The sequence below is a fragment of the Melospiza georgiana genome, chromosome 21 (assembly GCF_028018845.1).
Source record: "Melospiza georgiana isolate bMelGeo1 chromosome 21, bMelGeo1.pri, whole genome shotgun sequence".
Classification (NCBI taxonomy): Eukaryota; Metazoa; Chordata; class Aves; order Passeriformes; family Passerellidae; genus Melospiza; species Melospiza georgiana.
This window is the reverse complement of record NC_080450.1, coordinates 9,403,836-9,429,445: the sequence shown is the minus strand read 5'-3', so window position 1 is coordinate 9,429,445 and position 25,610 is coordinate 9,403,836. Positions and strand designations below refer to the sequence as shown.

The 25,610-nt window shown below is 45.1% G+C and overlaps 1 protein-coding gene across 4 annotated transcripts in view; it reads left to right on the top strand.

Moving 5' to 3' along the window:
- The window catches only part of UNK (unk zinc finger), a 45,821-nt gene extending 20,688 nt beyond the window's left edge, over positions 1-25,133 (top strand). Inside the window, exons 3-17 of one of the 4 annotated variants that reach the window (XM_058038532.1) lie at positions 389-565; positions 1,007-1,137; positions 1,260-1,395; positions 3,460-3,577; positions 4,558-4,642; positions 6,429-6,571; positions 7,837-7,884; positions 8,745-8,945; positions 13,023-13,091; positions 13,754-13,928; positions 15,063-15,164; positions 16,636-16,824; positions 19,676-19,773; positions 20,280-20,537; positions 20,840-25,133. In XM_058038532.1, coding sequence (XP_057894515.1) covers positions 389-565; positions 1,007-1,137; positions 1,260-1,395; positions 3,460-3,577; positions 4,558-4,642; positions 6,429-6,571; positions 7,837-7,884; positions 8,745-8,945; positions 13,023-13,091; positions 13,754-13,928; positions 15,063-15,164; positions 16,636-16,824; positions 19,676-19,773; positions 20,280-20,537; positions 20,840-20,995 — 2,086 coding nt within the window. In that variant the 3' untranslated portion in view covers positions 20,996-25,133. Of the gene's footprint in view, positions 1-388; positions 566-1,006; positions 1,138-1,259; positions 1,396-3,459; positions 3,578-4,557; positions 4,643-6,428; positions 6,572-7,836; positions 7,885-8,744; positions 8,946-13,022; positions 13,092-13,753; positions 13,929-15,062; positions 15,165-16,635; positions 16,825-19,591; positions 19,774-20,279; positions 20,538-20,839 lie in introns of all 4 variants that reach the window. The other 3 variants (XM_058038531.1, XM_058038534.1, XM_058038533.1) reach the window with 3 other exon arrangements.
- Positions 25,134-25,610: the final 477 nt, after the last annotated feature.

Below are 25,610 nucleotides of genomic sequence, written 5' to 3'. Positions count from 1 at the left end.
CTGAACTTTCCCCATTCCATCTTGTTATATTTCTGTTTTACTTCTCAGTGTAGATTGTTTTTCTGCCTAAAAGGGGAAACAAAACAAATGGTAGTTTTGTAATTGTCCTTCCTTCTCCTACATCCTCACTCTTTTCCAGATCCCTGGCAGCCACTCGTCCTGAATAATAAGGTGCTGCTGGATTAATAATCCAGTTTTCTTTTAGGGAGGGAAACTCTTATAACTTTTGTAGTGACATGTTTGGGGGTTCTCAGCATAAGAGAAGGGGCAGATTTAGTTAAGGTGGTGTCAGCTGCAGCATCTTCTCTCTACAAAATGTCTTCTGGTAGTTGAATCCCTCACCTGTGTGACTAAACCTTGTCTGTTCCTCCCCTTCTTCCTTCCTCAGGTGTCCCTTCTTGCATAGAACTACTGGAGACACAGAGAGGAGGTATCACCTGCGCTACTACAAAACTGGAATCTGCATCCACGAGACAGACTCCAAGGGGAACTGCACCAAGAACGGAGTGCACTGCGCCTTTGCTCACGGGCCCCACGACCTGCGCTCGCCCGTCTATGACATCAGGTCAGTAGAGCCTGGGGCTCCTGGGAAAAGGGTCATTTCTGTGCCCAAATGGACAAGGAGATGATGGAAAAGGTAATTTATGTACCCCAAGTGAAAAGGGAGATGATTGAAGGACAGTAATCCTAATATCTTGCCAAGTGTTGGCGAGATATCCCTTCCTAATAAGGCAAATATAAAAAACCTCAAGGGAGGGTTCTCAAAATGGGGGAAAGGATCACACTTTGGAATGTGATGGAGGGGGTCAAAACAGTGCATCTGGAATTCCCAGGGTATGAAGGCTTATTTTTGTTGCAGTTGCTGTTCAGCTAAAGATGTTCTGACAAAACATGCATGGCTGAAATGCACCCACTTAGCAAATGCTCCAGTATGTCAGTTTTTACACACATTTGTCTGACTCTTCCTCTGCTCAGTCTGTTTGTTCATTTAACTCTGTCCCTGAAGAGAGCTTCAGGCAATGGAAGCTTTACAGAATGGTCAGACAACATCTGAAGGAGGCATTGAGGGTCAGTCTGCAGTCGCTGCCAGCCATGCCATGATAGAGAAAATACTCAGTGAGGAACCAAGGTGGCAAGGTGAGTGTCACTGTGGGGTTGGGAAAGTTTGATCTCTGTGGAGTGCCTGCGCCTCTCCTAACCTTTTCTGTTGTAAATATGGATTGTGGTCATTTCTCTTAACTCATTGGGGTTTTTTGCAGATACAACATATGTGTTGGGAAACTACAAGACAGAGCAGTGTAAGAAGCCCCCCCGGCTCTGCCGCCAGGGTTATGCCTGCCCCTACTACCACAATAGCAAAGACAGGAGACGAAGTCCAAGAAAACACAAATACAGGTACTGTGATCCTGGGTTTTGTACTTCCCAGCTGAATGGTGCAGTATGTTGGAAATCTGTGGCGCAGGAGGCAGGATTTTGACCACTAGATAGTTGTTTTTAGTCTATCTCCAAGCCATGTACAGAGAGGTGTGATGGACTGTTACTTCTTCCTAGCAGAAAGATAACAAACTAAACAAGAAGTTTTCCTGTATCTAGTAACCAGTACTCTAATAAATGAATTGTTAAATCATGTTTGATTTAACTCTGATTTTATAGCAAAGAGAACCTGTGTCTGGCTTTCCCTTACCACACAAACCTCTGCTTTAGAAAGCAGTGCAGGGAAGAGAAAACAAAAGAAAGTTTTAATCCCCATCTAGAAACAAACTCATCCAACAATGTGTTCATGGTAAAGGATTCAGAATCATCAGGCTGCTTGTTGTGTATGCCTGGTGATGGGGATCATGAGGAGGGACTGTAGCTGGACATGCATCCTTAACCAGCTGCTAAAGGCTCTGCTTGTGAGGCACCAGGGTGTTCTGTCACTCAGCTGTCACTGGATTTTTCAGTGTGCTGTGTCTCCCTGAACGCATTTCATCCAAATTATAGGCCCTCATTTTCTCCAACACAACAGAGCTTTTGTTGTGGTCTCAGTGGGGCTTTCCCTTAGTTCCTTTTTGAAAAACACAGGAGCAGACCAGAAAGCCAGGAGAGAAAATACCAGGGATGTTCTCGCTTCTCTTCCCCACCCCCAACATTCACAGAAATTTTTGAACTGAAATTCCATATTAAAAAAATAGGCAGCAATCAAAGGAATATTAATCTCATTGCTTTAAGGGGAAATAGAACCACTGGGGCAGTCTTCAGGCAGCAGCTATTTGCTTTTTGCCCCTCTCTGGGCCCTTTGGGAAGGGAAGAGGTGAAAGCTTTGCTGCTGCTCTCCACTCCTGTGTTTTCCCCACCCCAGCTGATGTGGCTGTGCTGGTGCTGCTATCTGCTTCCCTCTGCTGTTGTTTGAGGGAATGGTTAAGAGCATAAAGAGCAGGGGAAGTAGGTCACAGCAAAAATTCAGATCTGGGAAAAGGAACTGTTCCTGGCTGGGAGAAAGAAATGGACTTGCCTTTTCCCCAGTGACCTGACTCAGCCTCTTTCCCACATGGCCACACTATAAACCTGGAAACATACTGCTGTAAGGGTATTATGTGTTTTAGGATTAGCCAATTAACTTCTTAGCTTTCTATGAAGGTGCAGTTCCAAAACAGAAACCAGACCCAGCGTCTCTGACACTAATCACATCAGCTGCTATTATTGTTATGCTGGTTCAAGTTGTATTTCGTTTCAAATAGAGAATTAAGCCATGTTTTTTTTCATTGGGAAACTGGAAGAAGGGGGAGAAGATGCAATAGCAGCTGGGTGGGGGCTGGGGAAGCAGCAGCCAAGCAGATTATACAGCTGAGGGTGGGCAGCCAAACCTACCCTCGACTGAGGAATTGTAACATCACAGAATGGTTTGGGTTGGAAGGGGCCTTAAAGCTCTTCTTGTTCCACCCCTGCCATGGGCAGGAACACCTTTCACTATCCCAGGCTGCTCCAAGCCCCATCCAGTTCCAGGGGTCCAGGGGCAGCCACAGCTTCTCAGGGCAACCTGTGCCAGGGCCTCACCACCCTCACAGGGAAGAATTGCTCCCTTGTATTTAATCTAAACCTATTCTTTTTCCATTTAAAGCCATTTCCCCTTGTCCTGGCACTCCAGGCCCTTGTGCAAAGTCCCACTCCAGCTCTCCTGGAGCCCCTTTAGGTGCTGGAATGGGCTCTGAGGTCTCCCTGGAGCCTTCTCCAGGCTGAGCACTCCAGTGCTCCCAGCCTGGCTTCAGAGCAGAGGGACCCTTAGAGCCCCTTTTTGGCTCTCTCTGAACTTGCTCCAGCAGGCCCACATCCTTCTGATCTTGGGGTACCCAGAGCTGGATGCAGTCCTCCAGGGGTGGATCAGAAGGGAGAATCACCTCCCTCCACCTACCCAAAGTAATCAAAGCTCAGAGCACACCTGTGAGTCTGATGCCTTCTCCTCCTTCCTTATTTGCACAGATCTTCACCGTGTCCCAGCGTGAAGCACGGGGACGAGTGGGGAGATCCCAGTAAGTGTGAAAATGGAGACTCCTGCCAGTACTGCCACACTCGCACAGAGCAGCAGTTCCACCCAGAGGTACAGTAACTCCTCACTCCCCTTGGACAAGCAAAAGCATTCCAGTCTCACAAAGTAAATCACTGTGCCAGGTGGGAGAGGGTGTGGGCTGCTTGTACTGTGGTCCTGGGATACAGAGAAGCTGCATGTTGGGAGTAAGCTGCAATTCAGCTGCTTGTATGGGAGGAGGTAAGAAAAGTGGGGGTAAGCTGCAACTTGTATGCTTGTATGGGAGGAGGTAAGAAAAGTGGGGGAAAATTCAAGTGTAGGAGCAGGGTCAGGTTTGGGATCCTTTGGAAAGCACAATGTGGGTCTGCATGTGAGCAAACAGCATCCGTTTCCTTGACTAAGAGTTTGTGGTTCATGTTGATAGCACTAAACACCACCAAGCTCTTAGCTGTGAGCATGCCCAGAGCATTCCAATATCCTTACAGAAAGTGTAATTAAGACCTTTTCCTAGTCTGCTTCATGTTACAGTGTTGAAAAGCTTTGTGGGGCCCGTATCTGCACAGTAGCCATTGTCACCGCCTGTCAAACTGGGGGGAGAGGGAATTACCCATTTGCTACAGTCCTTGTCAATGGTTTGTTATTTTCCTTGCAAACATGTGGCTGCAACTTTCTGTGCTGTCATCTGTCAGCTGTTTCCTACCTTTTGCCATTTGTAATGTCCATGGAGCTTCCAGTGAGTCTGAGGGACTTCATGGCAGATGGTGACCTTTGGGTGAGCTGGTGTGTGGTGGGTTGGTCTCTGGGTGAGGTCTAGCTGTCATGGGCATATTTGGGTGTTTCCAGAGCTATAGTGGGTTTTCCTTTCTTTGAAGCAAAGCACTGAAATGGTCACCCTGAGCTCTGCTGGCCTTTGCACCTCTTATCCGTGTCCCTACCTTGCTGTCAAATTTCTTCATAGTACTTCTGTACCTGGTGGTCGCTGTTATTTTCTATTCATTTCTGTTTGGTGTTTTTTTTTGTTTTGTTTTGTTTGTTTGTTTTCCCACCCTTAGATCTACAAATCCACCAAATGCAATGACATGCAGCAGTCTGGCAGCTGTCCCCGAGGACCCTTCTGTGCCTTTGCACACGTAGAACGTACGTGCACTACTTCTCTCATCTTTCCTGCATGTTTGAGCTATGGAAAGCTTCTGACCAAGGGAATTTAAATGTACAGCTGCAAAAACAGAGCTTCTGTGAAGGGTTAACTTTGATTTCTGTAAAACTGTGCTGGTGTGGGAGGTGTTGGCAGAGCTGGAGGCAGTAGGTGGCCTGTAGGACTCAGCCTTTAGCTCTCACTGCTCTGTCTCTTGAAGGATCTCCCTCTGTTCCCTCTCTCCTGCTCAGTTCTCTGGTGTCAGTTCAGGAGGATGGAAATGGAGAAAGCTGCTTTTCTGTACATGGATAAACTGTACCTAGCTAAATTGCCAAGTGTCATATCTTAAAAAGCTGAAGGTAAAATTGCTGATTGTAGATAATTTATTGATCAATTAAAAAAAAAAAAAAGCTATTTTATTCTTTGTGAAGTTTTGCTTAGAGTTTAAGTCTTCAAGTCAGGTTGGAAAAGAAAAATATGCAGCTTTTTTTTTTACTGCTTTATCTCAAATCCTCTTTTCTCAATAGCTCCCTGACTTATAGGGCATTATTTCAATCCTCAGTTTAATCAACTATAAACTAGTGATGCAGTTTTGGTTGTGGAAGTTCTACCTACAGGTGGTCCTAACATTCATAAATAATGGTTAGTTCCTGTCCTAGGGCTCCTCCTCAGTTGCTGCTCTGCAATCTCACTGCTGAATTTGCAATTATTAGAGCAGGTTATTCACTAGATTTGTTCTGATACTGACTCACTACATGGCCTTGAGAAAATCTCTTTGTTATTTGATTATCCTTTGTAAATGAGGGAATTAGTAATTGCTGCCTTTGACAAGGAATGGGGAGAATAAATTCCCTACAGGTTGGGCTGTTCCTTTTATAGGAAGCCTTGTTGACAAGCAGTAATTATAGCTGGAGCTGTGGGCTGTAATGGACCAAAACACAGCAGTGCAGCCACACAGTGGGATCCAGCAAGCTTTAGAAAATGAAATCTTGATACAGGAACAGTGTTTAGCAAACTTCCTTGGGTATAATATAGTATTTTTGTTAAGGGATGTCCTACTCCTACTGAGATTACTGCACTTGATATTATATTAATTAGAGTAACATTCTGTGCCACTTAGGTCATTCCAACTTGGTTATTTCTTGTGCTGTCTTATGGATTTGTATCTTTTAGTCCTTCTTACAAGGTCAACAAGGACAGGCCAAATGCAATTAAAATAACAGGAGTCCATTTATTATATCTGCTCTTAACCTGAGTTTTACTGATTAATAGCAAGAAAAAACCAGCATTTAGAGGATATTGAAATATAGATGTAGTGTCAGTTCTATCGTTTTTGTGAAGATGCTGTGTGTTAGATGTAAATCCTACAAATCTACAGCATCTCTAACTTCTAAACCAGTGCCACTTTTTTTGGTAATGATTTGTACTGAGCAGATGGAAACTTTAACTCCCTCAGCTAATTATAATGCACCCATCAACTCTGTGCCAAGCAAAGAAGGAAACTCTGCTTAGTCCAAGAGAGCTGAATGAATAACACACAATTCATGCAGGGAAGATAATTTTGGAGCAGCATTAACGAGCAGCACAGTGTGGATGTGATGACAGCAAAAACGTGAGGAATATTAGATAAGCAAACAAGCCAAATAAGGTTTCTCCTTACTTCTACATTTATAGGTAGGTGCTTGTGGAGTATTTTTCCTCTCAGGAACATCTGGGTGTCCTTGTTCCTGGATGTTTTGTGCTCCATGGCTGAGCTCTGAGGGTGTCCCTGTGCTTTGTCTCCCGCAGAGCCGGCGCTCAGCGAAGATTTGCAGCAATCCTCGGCCGTGTCCAGCCCCACGCAGACAGCACCTGTGATGTACATGCCCTCAGCAGCTGGGGACTCTGTTCCAGTCAGCCCTTCCAGTCCTCATGCCCCAGACCTTAGCAATGTATGTAGCCCTGTGGAGAAGCCTTGTCCATGTTGTGTAAATCTGTGTTTCTCTGAGTCTCTGTTCTTTCTCCCAAGCAAAGTATCCCAAAGCCCAGAGGATATGAGATTTTTTTTCCTAGTTGTCAGCTCCATGCTTTTTAGAGAGATCTGGTGTTTTCGAACATACATTCAGTGGCTTTAGTATTGTCCTCTCACATATAAAAATCCCAGGCCTTCCTTTCTGTGCAGGGTTTGTTGATGTACTTTCAGGAGAGTGGAATACATCCGCACATGCAGTCCAACTCCTTCCTGTTTGGAGGTACATATTGGGCTCAGCTTCCACGACCTATAATTGAGGGCTGTGAGCCAACAGCCTCTAAAGTACATAACTACAATTGAGTTTGTTTACATATGTAATCTCAGAGCCTTAGCCTGTGCATATTGTGTGTTGCATTATAGGATATCCTTCGTTCCCTCCCTCTTGTACTTCTGGAGATAGCTAAACTCTGGGATATGTTTCAGTAATGCCTCCAGATTGTTGGCAGTTAGTTGTCCATACAAGACAGGAGATGTCCAAGTGTTGAACAGATACTCAAGATTCAGATTAGAAACCCATGGGATGGTAGACTACATTTTTATTTAGCTTTTTCTTTTTTTTTCTGTTAAGTCTTTCTGTTTGTACTGCACTTGATAAGGTGTGTAACCTTTTCAAATGGTTGGCTGAGGTTTTGAGAAGGTACAGTGACATGAATTTAACTCATTTGAAACTGGTCAGACTGAGGTGAACTCATCTAGGACCTCTGCTTTATTTTATTCCCTCTATTTGAAAAGAGAAGCTGTGTTTGAGCCAACCTAGCAGTTCATAGCTGTCCTGAATTGGATTGCAGGTAGAATTGCAAACACATCTTGAAAAGTCTGGACATAATATTGTCTCTTACTAAATAACACTGGAAAGAAATAAAAACCCCTCCATCTTATGAAGGTATTGTTTTAATTCACTGAAAACTGCAGGGCAGTTGAAAATATCTCCTACTTTTAGGCTGTTTAGGTCTTGTCTATCTCAAGCTCTTAGTCTTTTAAACAGTCTTTCCTAATCCTTGGATATGTGCCAAATGGCAGCACATGTCTGTCTATGACTTCATCACTCCACAGGGCATCTGCATGTAGCTTGCAAACAAATATGGCTTTGCTGGTGATCATTTTACATGATGAATTAATCAGAGAAAAAGGTCCCTGTAGCAGCCAGCCTCACGTGGCCTGTTCTGTTTTGTATTTGTACTGTAGGTGTGGAATAAATCAGGAACTCTGCCAACTAGCCCCACCTCCACCACAGTGAGTAGTTATCTTTGTGACTGTAGGGAAGCGTGGACAGCAGAATGTCTGTATGAAAATAAAATATAAACATTGTAGGCTGCTCCTTTTTTTTTTCCTAATGCCAGCCCAGACTGTTCCACATTTGAATGTGTGATGTCTGAAGCACAGTCGTGCTTGCCAGTGGAGGCTAATATTTATTTGTCCCAGAGAAATGGGAAATTTGTGTTCATCCAGGTGGACACATTCTCTAAAACTCAATTTCTTTTGCTGCTGTCTGTGGCTTCATCTACAGTGCAAAACTAGCCTTGTTGCATGTGATTGTGATCCCTGGTATTAGTCCAAAGAATGGAAGTGTTGGAAATCATTGGGGTTTTTTAATGCAGCTGTTGATACCTGACTTGTGTCTGCATTAAAACTCTGAGATTTCCAACTGGAAAGCAAAAAACAGAGTATTACATATAGCTCAGATATGCCTGACTGTTGTGGAACCTTTCCAGGTTCCATACCACCACCCAGAGTCAGACAGGACCCACTGTAGCCTAAGGAAAGGGAAGGGAAGAGTTTTGTGGTCATTTTGGGAACCTGACCAGTCACCTCTGAGGCTTCAGGAAGAAAAATGTCACTAGAGCTGTAGGTTAGATTTTCCAAGACTGCACTCCAAAGTAACAACAATAAAACCATAATTGTGGGACTGTGTAAATTCAGTGGAGCTTTTTCCTGTCTGTTTAACGAGTGTTTACTGGAAGCTTGTATGGTTGTGTTGGCTGTCAGTGAAATCAATCCACAAACAGTGACGTGACTGAGCCCTTCCATGGATGCCTCTTTGAGCAGTTCCTGCTGTCTGGCTGTTCTTTCCTGACCCTTGTTCCCTCTGTTAGATTCTTTGTAGGAACAGCAGTCTTGGAAGCCCATCTAATATATGTGGGTCTCCTCCTGGTGCCATTGGGAAGCCCCACAGCTTGGAGAGCATTGGTTTTCCTCCAGACTCAGTCACAGCAGCTGGCAGCTACAAGAAAGCACCGGGGTTTGAGCGAGAAGATCAGGTTGGGGCCGAGTATTTGAAGAGTTTCAAATGCCAGGTTAGTGGGAAATATTGGCTGGAAGAGTTGGGGGGATGAGAAGGAATAAGTCTAGTCTAGCTTGAATGGGGTTTTGTTTCTGCTGGAACAAAAGAGGGAAAGCACTGTTCTGATATGAGCAGCTCCTGGATCTCTGCTCTTGTTTTCAGTCTCCCTTCCAGCCTCTTCCATCTCACATCTGGTCTTGTCTCCCTTGCTGCCATCACACACCCAGTCTGTAGAAATCAAATTGCTGCTTGTTTTCCTAACCCCTCTCAACTTCTGTCCTGTGTTGACCCTGAGTAGCTTCCCACATCACTTCTTGCTCTTTCTTTTTTCATGTCTAGGTCCTTGCCAGGAGTTGCTGTGTCTTTTACTGTATTGTCTCATGGAAATTCTTCTTTCCTTCTGTCTTTCCACTCCAAACTCTTACCTTGATCTCCATCACTTGGTTTGTCCTCTGTTCACCATTCCTCTGGTGTCAGAAGATGTCATGTTAGTTGTCTCTTGCTTCTGTGGCTGTATCATTCTGATCCTTGACTCTGTCCTGTGCCTTCTGTATTAAATTAGAATTCCTCATTCTTATTTGAAGAACCCTCTGAACATTACCCAACCCACATCTCTTAATGACATTCCCTCTTATCCCTTTTGGATATCCCACTCTTGCCTTACTTCTTCCTGGTGTCATGCTTTATTCCTGCTGCTCCCGAGGCCTGGAACAATCTCTCCAGCTCTTTTGCCACACATGAGCTTTTCCACACTCAGTTTCTTGCTGTGAATTTCCTTTCTTGGTGTTACAATTAATAATTTCTCTGCACCACCCCTTCCAACCTGAGCCCAACCTAGAGCTTGGGTTTTTATTTCAGTTTTTATTTCTCACTGGGTTTGTAATTTTATCTTGATTTAGGGGGAGGGGGGAATAGCTCCTTGCATGAGGAGGTGCCTGCAAATGTATCTCCTGCAAGTTCTTTTGGACAAGAGTATAAAAAGGGATTAGAATACCAGGTCTGTGTTGCCTGAGAACAGAGAGGAGAAAAAGTGCTGCTTTCAGCCTGGCCATGTTTTCACTTTGGTCTGTGACATTAAAGAAGTCAGTCTTAATGAGCCTGTACTGCTGTGAGAAAACTGTGGAAATATCCTGTCCAGACAAGGTCTTGCATAAAATAGTTGAATTTAGCAGCAGACTCCATGGGTTTTATTTATTTTTATGGCTTTGGGAAAATATGGCCAAGCTTTGCAGTAGGGCCAGTCTTGAGCACTGTTTAGTCTAATTAAAATGATGCAGTGACAAATCCAGATTAAGCTATATGCATGTGTGCTCTCTTATCAATGCTCCCTTTGTCTGGCCTAGGGGGGATGTGCCTTAGGAAACTGCAAATTGATGCAACACATCTTTGGGGGTAAAGAGCAGAGCATGCTGTGATCTTGGCACTTCTTGCAGGCACAGCAGCTTGTAACAGTTGTTTAGAAACAAAGGGAAAAACATGTCCTCCTTCTCTGTGGCCTGTGCTGCAAAGGAGAAGAGGACCCAGAGCTGAAGGACTGAGAGAACCCCTGGCTGCTGCCAGCAGGGGCAGGGTGCCAAGGAGGCCCTGCTTTGGAGAAAATGGGCAGCAAGCCTAAGCCAGGGAGAAAAGGGATGGAGCATGAATAGGACTTGTAAAAGGAGGGCCAGATGATGAGCATTTGTATCTGGAGTCAGATCTGGGCTACAAAGATACTGTATTCACATAACTGCTTAATTGTGTGCTTTAATTAAGCAAAACCTGTGTTAAACAGGAATAAATAGCTGTTAAGGTATAGACAGAAGTAATCACAGTTGCCTTGTGCTAGGCTTCTACACACAAGATTAGGTGTCTCATAAGTGTCCTGATTTAATTTTACTTTAATCTATAATTACTTACTTTTTAAATTCTACTGTAATTCCCTTTGGCTGCAGTGAGCACCAGAGATTCTCAAATACCCTGTAAATTAGACCAATAATGAGGCATTTAACTTTGTCAGCTCCTGTGTGAGGAGACACTCTGGCTCAGTTCTGCAATGGCCTTGTCATTTTCCCCCTGTAGAATTTATACAAATAGTTTCTATCTTATTAGAATGAAAAATACACCTTCAGTCTTAATAGATTCCACATAGTTTATGGTAAGGCTGAGCCAGCAGTTAAAGCTAAAAATACTTTTCCCAAATCCCAGAAGATTTAGCAAGCTGGAAAAATGCTGGCTGCACTGGAAGGACTTGAATGCCACAACCAGGAGGTGTTCCCAATTCTTGACACACAGCACAGTAGGTTTGTTCCATGCTGGTCAGAAAACATTTAGTTTCACTCAATTTATGTCCCTTGTTCTCTTCCCTGACTGCAACAGAGGGAGCTGGAGAATTTCAGCCTGTCTTTTGAATGTCTGTCTCAATGTGTGCCCTTTCTAATGTTATTCAGAGCTAAAGGAGACTGCCTTAGTGGTGACATTTTGTTTGCTCTATTTTTCCCTTGTGTTGTGTGAATTCCAGCCATTGGGAATTGGGGCTGACTTGGAAATATCTTCACTTTTCTCCTCCTTAAAGGAAAAAAAAAAAAAAAAAGAAAAAAGCACTTCCAGTAAGACTTAACTGCAGCAGAGGCAGCTCCCCAGGCTGGCAGGAAGCCTCTCAGTGGGGGCACGGCTGCCTGTGTGCCCTCCCCTCGCTGCTGACGTGTCAGATGGCACATTTTGTGTTCAGAGTGTCAGACAGGGCAGGGCTGTGCTGGCTCATGCAGCAGCAGCCTTATCAGACACTCACAGAGGCACTCAGAGAGCAGAGCCAGCCCATCATGGGCTCCTGCCTTGTGAACATGCTCAGGGAGGTGTGAGAGAACACTGCAGGAGCATCTTGTGTCCAGGCTGTGAGCTCTCTGTCTGCCCACAGGCATAGAGCTGAGCAGAGAAAATGATTTAATGAGGTAAAAGCAAAGGAGGAATTCCTGCTCTGCTCTTTTGCCTGTCTGGTTGCATCACCCCTCCCCAGCACTCATTTATCTTTGGCATGAGACTGTTCAGCCAAGAAGCAAAGGGCTATCACTTAGCTCAGGGTGGTGCCTCGTGCACATCATGCCTCAGTTTCCTGCAGAGATGGATTTGGGATAGAAAGCAGGCTTGCTTTATGGCTGGAACATGTCTGTGTTTCACACTGGGGGGGTTGGGGAGGAGTAAACAGGCAGGGCTGACTCCCAGCACTTTTTTGCTGCCTCTCTGTGCCCAGAGGGTGGGATTGATCTCCTGTGCCATGTCACAGCATGGGAGAAAGGGAGCAAGGCCTGCAGACAGACTGACAGGCTCCTGAGGCCACTTCCCAGCTGAATCCCAGCAGAACTGACTGGTGTTGCAAGGCAAGAGAGTTGATATCCATTAAAGGTATAATGCTGAAAGGACCTTAAGCTGAGTTTTTAGCCTGGATAGTGGGATTCTAAATGTGTCTTGGCATTCATGCAGTTTTGCAATTCCAGACAGCTTTGGCCTCACTTATGTTTTCTAACTTTGAGCTCTTATGTTAATGGATGAGGGGAGGATTTTTTGTAAAGTTAGTTTGATGATGTTGCTTTGAAAATTGGTTAGTTATCACTGTGTTTTACTCCCAGTCCTAGCTGGGAGCTGGAAAGGTTTGAGGGAAAACATAATCTACATACTTTTATTTTCCCCAAACTGAAAAATATTTGCATATTTTAACAATGCAGTGTGCCTCCCACCATTTCTGGCCCTTTCTGGGTGTTAGATGCAGTAAGGGTGATGAGTTAGTTATAGCAAGGCAAAATAATTTGGTTTTGATCGTGGTTCTTAGGATGTGCTTTGTGCTAGCAGGGGTCTTACAGCAGCATTAAAGGCAAATGTCATTGTGACAAGTCTCTGCATAACTCTGGGGGTGATGTCTTGCTATACAGAAAGCAAACAACTTGGAATGTTTCCAGTTTGCTGTGCTTTTCCTCTCCCCAAATTCTGCAGTGCCTTGGGCAGCCCAAGAGAGGGGTGGACTGTGTTTCCTATGGCCTCTCCAAAGCCAGCAGCCAGCCATTTTTAATTTTGCTAAATAATCTCTCTGCTTATCATTTGTTTTGTTTCTTTACTGCAGCAAGCAAAAATGAAGTCCCATTCCCTGGAACACAGGAGCCAGGAGCAACCTTTGTTACAGCCCAAACAGGTATGGAGCTGCTGGCAGGGCTCTGAAGCCAGCTCAGGGCTTCCAGCACCACAGAGAAATCTGTGGATCCAGACAGCTCTGCAGGGAGTAAATAACAGTCCAGACACCATTAGGGATGCTCAGCTGGAGGGATTACTTTATGAAGATGGGATGATTTGCTGGAGGTGTTATTTGGGAATAGTTAGACCTGAGTGAATTCAGGGTAGATTCATAGGGCTGGACTGTGCAGGAGAGTCTTCAAATTACAGAAAATTGAGCTGGGATGGATCTCTGGAGTCATCTAAGTTCAAGGATTTGGCAAAGGGAATTTAATATCAGGTTCTAAGTCGTGTGCTGAACTAAGTCTGAGTGAGTGATTGTGTGGCCCATGGCTGTGATTGCATGCAACCTGTGGGTCACAGGAGTTAATTCTGGGGCAGCCTGAGAGATGTTTAGAATACTGGGGAGAGGAGGGGGGCCACAGAACGGAGAACAGTCGACAGAAATTAAAGAAAAGCTGTTAATCTCTCCCCACCCCCAGCCCAGTGGCAGCAGTAGCCATCTGTCAGGTTGGAAACAGGTTTGCTGCTGGCATTTGCCTCCTCTCTGCACATTTCTGAAGGGGTTGTTCTAGAAAGATGTTTTATTTCCTACCTCTTTCGCTTTCCACACTCTTGTTTCAGGACATCCTGGGCATTCTCCCAGTGGGGAGCCCACTGACATCCAGCATCTCCTCTAGCATCACCTCCAGTCTGGCTGCAACCCCCCCGAGCCCCGCCGGCACCAGCAGCATCCCAGGCATGAATGCCAATGCCCTCCCCTTCTACCCAACCAGTGACACCGTTGAGTCTGTCATAGGTAACTTTGCCTTTTTCACTTATGAGAGTTTAGGGCTTCCTCACCATGGATCTCCAGGAATGAGGCTTGGAGTGACCTGGGTGTTCCAGTGACCTCCAGATTTCTGTGTCTGTCAGTGCTGGCAGATTGCTGGAGCTTGTTCTGTGACTGTGACACGTCTGATGTTCCCTGCAGGTCATTTGGGATGAAATTCACCCACGGGACCAACTGAAGGCCTCTGAGCCACTCACTCAGAATGTCACATGGTGTAAAAGGGCCTTAGCTTTAGCTTTGTCAAAGTGACAAAGAGGTCTTGGACTAGGCAGGAAATCACAGGGGCATTTTCCACAGTTACAACCCCTCAGTTCTAAGTGAGAATTTTATAGCCAGAGCTACCACCAGGTAGATTGTAAGGACTTTGCCCTTTGTAGAGTGTAGGACAGAGGCTGTAAGAGGAAGGAAAACAGGAGAGTCCAGAGAGTGGAGTCACTCTTAGATAGGCACAGGCTTTTTGGTCACCTGTTTTACTTCTTCCTTTTTTTTCTTTTTTTTTTTTCCTTTTTTTAATTAAAAGTGACGTTTCTGAGGTGATCTCACTAATTTGTTAAAAATAATAATAGAAATGAGTGGGCATGTGTGGGATGGAATTATATTGATCATCATTAGTGATGAGGCATGTTCAAATAGATATAGCAGTTTCAGGCATTAATAAGCTTTATTTTACCCAATATGAGAACCTCAGAGATGTTTTTCAAGTGTTCCCTTCTCCTGGTATTTCTTTTCCAAGTGGCTTTTCAGGAAAGCAGGGACAGAGCACAAACCAGACCCAGACATGCCATAAGGCAGTGTTCCTGTACATAAGGGATAGACTTAAAAAAGCAGTTTGGGGAAGACTTATGGGATCTGCTGTTAATTAATCAGATTTTTGTTTTCATATACCCTTTGGGAATACTTAAGACAAAAAGAAACAGGTCAGGTTCAAGAACCTGAACTGAAAAGCTGCCCATGACACTTCTGCCAAACCAGAACAGGATGGAGAGTAGGGCCCTGAGAGGTAGCAAGCACAGGCTCCTCTGCATGTAGGCTCTTTGGGCCATCCTATCTCTTGAAGTTGTTGGTCCTTTATAACATAATTGGTACCTCTGTGTCTGGCAGAGTCTGCCTTGGATGACCTGGACCTGAATGAATTCGGAGTGGCTGCCCTGGAGAAGACATTTGACAGCAGCACAGTGCCCCACACGAGTGGCATCATGATAGGTACATGAAAGCAACAGAGCTTTCTTTATCTTCTGCCAAGCAGTGTTGCCCAGTCACCTCAGTGGAGCCAGCCCAACCAAGCTCTAAAACCAGTCCCAAAATGACATTGGTTAAAACAGCAATTACAACAAACTCTGGCAACCCCTGAGCATCTTTGAAGTGAGAGCTTGCCCTTACTGACCAGCAGAGCTGAGCTGTTGCCATTGGGCCCAGCTGTCTTGGGGATGTTTCTTGAGACTGAATGGGACTTGCCTGATTTTTTTTTTTTCCTTTTTTTGTCCTTTTTTTCCTTTTTTTTCCTTTTTTTTTTTTCCTTTTTTTTTGAATGTGTAAGTAGACTCCAGAAAGCATCTAATGCATTTCAAATCAGGCCAAATTATAACAATTTGCATCTTAAGCAGAAAACTCTCCCTAGCTGTAACAGGAAACTCACTGACCTGGTAATGCCATCCATCTGTCAGAGTGCCATCATGGTCTGCTGATTTGGTTCCTGTAATGTCTGTCTCATTTTGATACATGGAGGTAGGCTAAGGCCTCTTCTGCCTGTCTCTGATGGGTGTCCAGGGAAAAAAGAAACATCTCATAACTGTTTTGGAGGTGGTTGTAGTTTCTGGCTGCCCTTGCTGTGTAAAGCAGCTGTTTGAACAGGAGCTAACTGGTTGTCTGAAGGTTTCCAAGGGAACTGCACTGCCTGGAGCTGTATTGAGGTAGGAAAGGACCTGTGGAAAGAAAATTACTTCCACTTCCCTGGCAAAGATTAGAGCCTGTTGGAGGTTTACTGTCCCTGGCTGCTGCTGCTCCCCCCTGCAGTGCCTTAGGGATCCTCCCCTTCTCCCTCTCTTCACATCAGGCCTGGGTGATACCTGGTGACCTTCTAAGGAGGGACACAGATGAGGAGAGAGCAGGGCTGAGATCTCCCTAAATCTGTGAGTGGCAGGCACAACAACCTCTGGTGTAAGGTGATGTCCTTTGTGGTTAGGCTTTTGTTTATTTGGGGTTTTTTGTTACTGATAGATCCAGGCACTCAGGTATGTGTAACTACAGCTAGTCACTGGTTTTTAGTGGTTGGAATCATGGTGCTCTTCTCACTACAGGTTGTTTGGAAGTATAAAGGCAGAGGCACATGTTTTAGAAGTGAATTTTTCGTGACAAAGTATTTCACCAGATACCAAATTCATCTTCTCTAGACTGACAGGGACTGACCTCTGCTCAGAAAACCTTTTGTTCCTCTGGCCACTGAAAGAGTAATCCATTGAATTGTGGAGGGTCTTAACCTATGTGGGTCATGGGATGGCAGCTTCAGTGCTCCTCTTAAAGGCTGAGAGGGGAATGAAACCTCAGGAGAAGTGGAGGGAATCCCGAGGGGCTCAGGGAGGAGAAAGGGAACCTGACACCTCCTGCTCTGAACTCCTGCCTGTGTCCACACCTCATGGCCATACATAGCCATCCTCTCTGTGTGTTCTTTGTCCAGGTGGGAGTTTGCTGCAAAGTTCTGCTCCTGTAAATATCCCCGGGTCCCTTGGAAGCTCTGCCTCCTTTCACTCCGCCTCTCCTTCTCCACCGGTCAGCCTCTCATCGCATTTCCTCCATCAGCCCCAGGGACACTTAAGCCAGTCAGAAAACACTTTCCTGGGGACATCAGCTTCTCATGGATCATTAGGTAAATGCACACTGTGTGTGTGTCCCATGTACATGCCTGTCTGTGCCATGTAAGTATTTTCTTTTCAGTTGGCTTTAATTTCAATGTGTTGTTTCACTGCTGCCATGGATCTCTTCTTCCCATGAGAACAGCGATGGGACTAGAAGCTGTTTCACCAAAAGTCAGCTAATGCCTCATGAACAAGGGAGCAATTCCCTCTATTTCCCTTGTTTCTAGGCTGGGAAAGAGGGGCAGATAGGTTAATTGCCTTGCTTTGATGATTCCTTTCAGGGAAAACAGCTCTGCCTTTTTCAGCACCAGCAAAGTGGTGCTTTGCTGAGATTTCATATAAAACTCAGAGCTGGGTTCTCAGCTCAGCTTAGCTTAGTTTAGGTAGGGATTGCAGTTTGCCCTTGGTACTGCTTGTGGGCCAGATTGGCTGCTGGGAGCTCCAGAGCAGGCCTGGGCCACTGGAACTTTTCCTCCTGTTTGACACTCTGCACCAGTTCTGCAGTGTGGACTTTGCAAAAAGTGTTTCAGTTTTGTCCCCTTTGCTCCTTCCCTCCTCAAGGGTCTTTCCTCCTGCGTGAGAGACTGAAGGAAGAGAAATTACTTTGGAGCTTCAGCTGTATCAGGAAGAACAGGGAATTTAGCAGACAAATCTGTTTTATTGTCAAGACATGGGATTACCTTGAGAAATAAAACTGTTTGGCCTCCAGGCTACAGGGACACCAGTTCAGCTCATTTCTGTTTGTAACAGTAAATATTAATTCTCTCTATTGATGCTAGACATAAATGCCTCTTAAAATCTGAGATACACTTTAATCTTTAATATTCAGCTTAACCTAATAAAATTATTACATGCTTGTGTAAGCTATTTCTGCATGCACTTATCTGTGTAACTGCATCCCTTGTTTGCACAGCCCAAGCCCATGCTTCCATGCTTGCCATTGCTGCTTGTTAGGCTTTAACAGCTTTTACAATTACTGTAATAAAAGACATCAGAGGCCATCTCTGCTCTTAATTAGGTTGAGGCTGGCTGTTTGTCCCAGTTTTTGTAAGGAAAGGAAAAATTGCTGTTTCAGAAGAAATTAGTTATGTTTACCTTAACTGTATATTTATATAAATAAAAAGCCAAAAATTGCAGGAAATTCACAAATGCATTTAAATAATTTATTTATAAAAGATATTTTTCCATAAACACAACAAATCCTTTGCTGGGGTTTTGAGAAGATATTTAAATAGTATCTTAGCAGTTAGCAGTCATCTGTTCCATTTAACTTAGTGAGTGCACATAACATGTCAAGTGTGTAGTTATCACTTATTTGTATTGAAATTAAGTTAAAAATACCTAGTTCTGGGCTGGTTTCCACTGTGCTAGGTGCAAAATGTGCAGAGAAGGCTTTTCTGCCCAAATGTGAAATGAGAACAGCAGATGGAAAGAGGGAGTTAAAACAAATTACAAGATCAGCCTGGTCAGCACTGTGGCAGAATTTGTGGCTTGTCAGCATTCTGCTTAAGGCTGGATTCCCATTCAAGAAAACTGAGGTTTGAAAAATAAAATGTGAGTTGGGATTCCATTAAAACTTCTTGCTTTCATCTGAGCACCCTTCAGAGCAGCTGAAATGGATCTGTGGTAAGTGGCCTGAGCCAGCAAAGATCCCTTGCTGCTCTGCTGAATGAGTTCATGTGCCTAAGCCCTTGGTGAAGACAATTTTGTCACTATTTGTGTCTTGGCTGGGAAGTCAGTGGTGCTGGGATAGCCCTCAGTGAGAGCCTGTTGGTCCAGGGTTCACTTGCAGGCACAGTTTAGCTGCTGTGAGATCAGAATTATCAACTGCAGCTCGATTTAGGAATATTCCCAGCCATTGGTGAGCACCACTGCGTGAAAATGGCTCCAGCACCAAACTGGAGCAAACTGTGTGGGTGAGAGTCCACACTCTGTCTCAATATTACCTTTTCCTGCTAGTTTTCCCCTGAATGCAAAGTGTGGGTATCTACTTTAAGTGAAAGTTATGGAAAGAGTACTGGACTCTGGAAAAATAGCCAGTTTTGTCTACAACTGATATTCTATTCCTTTGTCTCCTAAGCCTTGAATTTCTTCCTGAAAAGAGAGTTTATTTGAACAAGCTAAAGTAGGGAAATGGCTGATTAGTTTTCTTTGATGCTGCTCACTAGCTCAGTGCTAGAACTCTGCAGAGGATGAAGCAGAATCAGATACTATTGTCTCTACTTGTTTATAAACAGGATTTTCCAGTTCTGTTCCTTGTGTATGGAAACAGTAATGACTTGGAGCATTTTTGTGACACTGTTTGGAAGTGAAGCTCCAGCCCCACACTGAGGAGACAAAAGCAGAAGTTTCTTAGGGTGTAGGGTGGGAGGAAGCACCACCTGGGCTCTGTGAACCAGCTCTGGTGGCTGTGCTGCACTGAAAATTGGGAGGTAGAAGCAGGTCAGGGGCTCCCCTGAAAGAAGGGGCATTCAAGCTGACAGTCAGCTCTGCTGTAAAAGTGATGCTTCTAAAAACAGCCTGATTGATTCAAGAGTTGCCTCCACTCAGTGTCGTGGTTCCTCCCTGCATCACTAAAAATGAGGCTTAATGGTGTGAAATTTCCCTATTAAGTCCCTCTATGATGGACTCTGGGTGCAGGGAGATGAAACTGATTCTTAAGATGAACTTTTTATCCTATTTGCACATTTATGAATCCTGGATTTCACAGGGTTAGGGAGGAAATGGGGAAATTGCCAGCACCTGTGACATAACCCTCTCTATTTCCCTGTGAAACAGGTTTAAATGGGATGAACAGCAGCATATGGGAACACTTTGCTTCGGGGAGTTTTTCGCCCAGTACCTCACCTGCATTTCTGTCAGGTCCAGGTGCTGCGGAGATGGCACGGCTGCGACAGGAACTGGATGAGGCCAACGGCACAATAAAGCAGTGGGAAGAGTCTTGGAAACAAGCCAAGCAGGTACTTGGGCAAATCCTGGGATTAGGGAGTGTAAAAGAGTGGAGGGGTGTCAGCCTTTCAACAGGCTCTTTCTGGACATGTGATGGACAGAGCTGTAAGGCTTTACAGGTTCTCAGCATTCTTTCCTCTCCCTTGGAAATCACCAAATTGCTTGGACTGGTGTGTTCAGGTGCTGGAATTGCGAGGTCAGATGTCACAACAGATGCCCTAAAGTGTTTGACAGTCTCTCAGACCTTTGATCCCAATAATTTATCAGTATGCAAAGTTCATCCCCTGAATGCTGTGAGCCAGATGAGTAGAACCACAGCCCAAGCAGATGGGATATGTGGAATGAGCAGTGCCTTGAAGCAAGGCTCCAAACGTGTTTCAGAATTTGGGAACAGGCCAGATTGGTCAGAACTGGTGTGGGGAGTGTATGGAAATTGATAGTTTTGCCTGGGTTTCTCTTTGGAGACAGACCAAGTTTTCAGACTGCTTCTTTTACCCTCTTTGGTTGGGACTTGCAGGCTTGTGATGCTTGGAAAAAGGAGGCAGAGGAAGCAAATGATCGCGCCAACACAGCTAACATGGAATGTGAACTGGCCCGGGAGCAGAGGGAAGCCTTGGAGCTGCAAGTGAAGAAACTGCAGGAGGAGCTGGAGAGGATCCACACCGGGCAGGACCCGCAGTTCCTGCGCTCCTTCTCTGACCTGGAGACGCTCTCGCTCTCGTCGCTCTACACCCTGCAGAAACAGCTGCGGGCAAACCTGGAGAAAGTGGACAAGGTGAGTGCCAAGTCACAGCTTTTCCCCTTTTCTCTATTAGACACAGAAATCAGAAGCCTGATTCCAGGTAGATGTAGTCAAAGTGAGCTCTAGTTGGCTCACAGGAAGATAACTCCATCTTCTTTGTGCCTAAAGTACAGAGTGTAAATCAATCAAAGCTGCTCTGCTGATCCTAAAGGTCCTGAAAGGCATCGTGCTGTGCTGCTTCCCTTTTGCTTCAGGAGATGAGCAGGGCAGAGAGCTGCAAGCCCTCCCTGCCCTGTGTGTGACACTGACGCTGTGCCCTGTCCCCTCTCTTGCAGGCAGTATTTCAGATGCAGTCAGTGAAATGCCTTAAGTGTCAGGAGGAGAACCGGGTGGTGCTGCCGTGCCAACACGCGGTGCTGTGCGAGACGTGCGCTGAGGAGGGCGAGTGCCCCATCTGCCACCCCAACAGGCCCCACTCTCTGCAGTCGTGACCTTCCAGGGACACTCCTGAGCATATCCTAGAGAACTTTTTAACTTTATACATACGTACATATATATGTATGTGTATATATATATATGTATATATGTGTGTGCATGGGCGTGGCTGTGCACCTGTAGGGACGTGCACACACACGCACATGCACACATGAAAACAGAAAATTAGTTGCAGAGCACTTTTTAATATTTTACATCCCGTATCTAAACTGCCCCTCACCCGTGCCCCACTAATTCTAACTCTTGATGAACTTTGAGAGCTGTTTTTAATACAGATCAAAGGGCCATTTGCAAAGAGTCTGTGTTTCTCCTCTTTTCTATTTAGGTGATAACAAATTTTTGACTATTTCCAGAAGGACTTAGAGTGGGCAAGAGGGGCTTCCACGTGCTTTCCAGAGGAAGAGTTGAGATCACGGGGAGGATCGAGGTGGTTTGAAATGACTTGCTCATGCCTTCGGTCCCCCTGCTCTTTCACTGACCCAGCTTGGTTAAAGCCGTCCCCCCTGATGGGAGCTCTGCCAGGCTCCTGCCTGGAGGGCCTCACACTGCCCATCTCGGAATGTGCAGGAACTTTGTCTGGCATTTCATCAGCAAAGTTCACTTTTTAAATTTTTTTACACTCTTTGTATATTTGTATGAAAAGAAGAAAAGAGGGAAAAAAAAAAATTTCTATTGGACCTAGAGCAAGCCAAGCCCCAAAATTCAGTGACCAATGTTCACTGCTGATGCAGCCAACATGTTCCAGGTCTGAGCAGCCTTAGAAGTATTGCCCTTGGGTGAGCCAAAGCCCTTTATGAAGGAAATTTGGATGCAGAGGTTAGTTCTCTCCAGGCACCCCTTTGTCTGGTGGCTGTTTAGAGACTTTTTACTGTTTCAGACCAGATTAGTTTTGTTTTAGCCACAGGGACCTGATTCGTAATCACTGCTGAAGTGCATGAACCAATTCCAGGTAGGCTGAGGACATTTTTGTTGCCTGTGTCAGCAGCTCAAGGGTGGTTTGTGGATTGCTGGCTCCAGAAACCCTGGTGCTGGAGATGTGTGGTGACAGAAATAGTCCAGCAGGACAGAGAAATGCCACCAGCTCAGACCTGCCCAGCAGCTGAGCTTTCCTGTGACTTTCCTTACCAGCATATCCATTGGATTTTTACATCAGGTGGATTGCAGTAACCTGCTGGGATCTCAACCAAAAGGCCACTCAGTTGACTAAACATTTTTATTTTGCACAGGGATGCTCCTGTGCTGCCCCTCCACGACCTGGAAAAGCACTGGAACCTCCAGCAGCCCACTATTGTAGGAAAACTGAATTTTTACCAGAGCCTCTCAGAAAGCTTCATATTTAATACAAACACATAATTAGGTTTGTTTCCATAATTCCACCTTTCCTCTCCATGGAAGGGGTTAATATGCATTCCCAGATGATCTCTTAAGTGCAGCTCTGTGTAGTTCTTTTTTATGTTTTCCCATTAACTTGTTTTTGGGTTTTTTGGTAAAAATGCTTTTTTTCCATGTGTATTTTATTGTAACTAGCATCAGGTTTTTTAATTTTTTTTAATGGAGAGACACTGTTGAGTGACTATTGTGGCTATGTTGTTTGGTTATAGCCTTTGAATGTCTGTGCCATGGGGCAGCACATCTGCCTTGGTCTGATCTTAAAGAAAGACCTTTTATTAAAATACATGAACATTTCTCTTTTTTTTAGGAAAAATAAAAAATTTAAAAAAAAAATTTAAAGTGGGAGGGGAGGAGGAGGAAAAAGCCCAATTAAGAAAAAAATTTACTAAAAAGTTTTTGGTTTTTTTTTTGTAACTAACTTAAATCATAGGAAATAAACTCTTGAATCAGATCTTTAATATTTATAAGCAGCAGAGCTGATCAGCCTGTTTTTGGCTATGGTTTGTAACACTTTTTATGAGCGTGGGGGTTTCTCTGCTCCTCTGCCTCCCCAGGGGCTGCTCAGGGGTGATGCTGCCTTTTGCCAACCCTCTTTTTCCAGATGTGTCCAGCAGCAGCTCTGTGATTCCAGCAGGGAATCCCTCCATATGGAGCTTGTCCCCTGAGGGCAGCCTGGGCTGTCTCTGGGACAGTCACAGGGTGATGCAGGACTTGGGGGGGTTTAGGGCAAAGAGCTCTTTGCCCCCAGTTTCCCTGGGTTACAAGGAAAAATTCCAGGCCAGAGAAAATGTGTTTTTCCCTTTTGAGTAAAACAGTTTCTCTGTTTTAAAACTTATACTGAAGGACCAAAGAATTCAGAATTTCACCTGTTTTGTGGCCCTTAAATTTGAACTTTCCATTGCCACACTGCACTCATGGCAGAGCAGCCTGAAGGAATTAGCACTAGACCCTTCCCTTGCCCCCACCCCATCCTCTCTCAGCACTCTCTTTGCACAAGCACATAGACTTTCTCACTTTTCTCTGGTTCTTGAAGAAACACTTCCTAAATTTAGGTTTCTATCAATTTGTTTGCTGCTTAAAAAAAAAAAAAAAAAAAACAAAACAGGAGAGGAATATTGAAATGTGAATTTATTTTCTTAAGCATCAGATGGAAAAGAGAACTTCATCTTTGCATATTTTTAGAATGTTCTGGTGGGCCATTTAAGGACAATTTCCGAACCAAATGAGGTGGGAGCAGGGGGAAGGAGCAGCATTCCTGACCCACTCCAGCAGTTGTTGCTGCCTGCTCCGTGCAGGAAGGACAAACCATAATCACAGCACTGCAGTTGAGGCTTTAGAGTCTGTGATCAGCTTTTGTATGGTGTAAAAAGAGCTGAAATAAACCTGGTGCTAATAAGTGCAGCCCCTGTCACGTACTGTCAGGCTTCCTTCTGAAGCAGGAACTCCCTTTCCAGGACACACAGTAACACAGCAGAGCTGAGGGGGCTTCACAACAAAAGTGGGGTCCACAGGGTTCCTTGGGGAGCAGCCCAGCTGAACAGCCCTGACCATGGCTGGCTCCTGCCTCCTCACACAGACTCCTGAGTGGATAATGACATTTTCCTCCCCAAATGTTTGGGAGCTTCAGAAGAGCTGACCTTGGTGATTAATTGGGCAGGTCGGACACTTCTGAGTTGAGAGCTGGGGGAAGGAGTTGTGGCTGTGTTGTGAAACCACAGCATCCTAATGGTCAATAAACTTTTACATTATTATGGAAAACCAACCTAGAAGCAGCTGGCTTGGGACAACACTAGCCTGGGTAGATCCAGAGCAACAAGCAGGGTCAGAGCTGTAGGTGAGAGGCAGGAGGTGAAGGATTTTAGGCTGCCAGGACCACTTTGAGCTCCTCTCTGGCCTTAGGTGCCGTAGCCACGTGCCTGCAGTGGCACAGGAGGGACCCAGGAAAGGTCTCAGAGCTGGAGCACATTTCCTAAAGCCCATCCCACCCCTGGGGGTCCCTGCAGCTGATCCCCTGCTGAAGGGTTTTACACTTTTGTACATCTCTGAAGCTGAACCTGAGCCACTGGCAAGGCTTGTGCAGCTGAGACAATGAAGAGAATTCCTTACCCTGGGAGGAAGCCCTTAACACTGAATGGACTCAGTCACCCCTTGCTGTTCCCCCAGCCTCTGAACCTCCTCTCTTCCTCCTTTTCCCCTATCTGAGAAGGAAGAATATTACCAGTGTTTTCCTCCAGAGTTATTATAATCCTTGGAGTGATGGCCAACAGCAAAATAGATGTTACTGATGTAAAACCTAGTATTTTAAAGGTGAAGTATTCCTGCAAAGTAGTGACTGCATTGGAGAGATTTCTGGGGCTTCCCCACTCTGTAGCTTCCAATGTTAAAACAAAATAAATACAGTATACATTTAAAAAAAATAATAATAATACACACTGCAGTATTTCTGGTGGCAATTCTTGCCCAGTCCCTTCCCTGCTTTCCCCAGGAGGAAGGGCACTGGGCAGAGGCGCCCCTAGTCCGTGTAGAAGTTGGCAGAATGGTGATCAGTGGTGTAAAACGTGTTGTTGATTCCATGTATAGAACTGTGATTTCAGCTGTCGTTCTCTCGTACTCTGTAAATATGTGTTTTGGCTGTCGGAAACCTGGTTTAGACTCTTTTCTTGGCAGAGTGAATTTGCATGTGGGGCTGGAAAGAACTCAATCTGTGTCACAGTTTCCAAGGGCAGGATGGATTTTTTTTTTTTTTTTTTTTTTAGACGACAATAAATTTTTATTTTTTTGCTAAGAAAAAAAAAATACAAACTGAAGCGGTGTGTGCGTGTGTGTGTGTGCCCGGGTGGATGTGCAGCCCTGGGCTCTGCTCTGGGCCTTGGGAGGGTGGAGAAATCTGGGATTTGGAGCCCTCAGAACAACAGATCCGGGGCCAATTTTCACACAACCAAGAATAATTTCTCTCCGAGCTCCCCTCCCTTTTCAGGGTGTTGAAATTCACTTTGCTGGTGGAGGGGTGGTGAAAGAGGGGGAACATCAATGCAGTGTGGTTAAGGGGGGGCAGAGACCTCTTTGGAAGTGCCAAATCCAAACATTTCTCACCCACATTCTTGGTCTGGACATGGATTTATGTCCTGGAAGAGCCAGGCTGGGCAGAGGTGAGCTGTGCCTGCACAGTGGATGCAGTGTTTTGTGTTTTGGCACCCAGAAGAACACACCTGGCCTGTG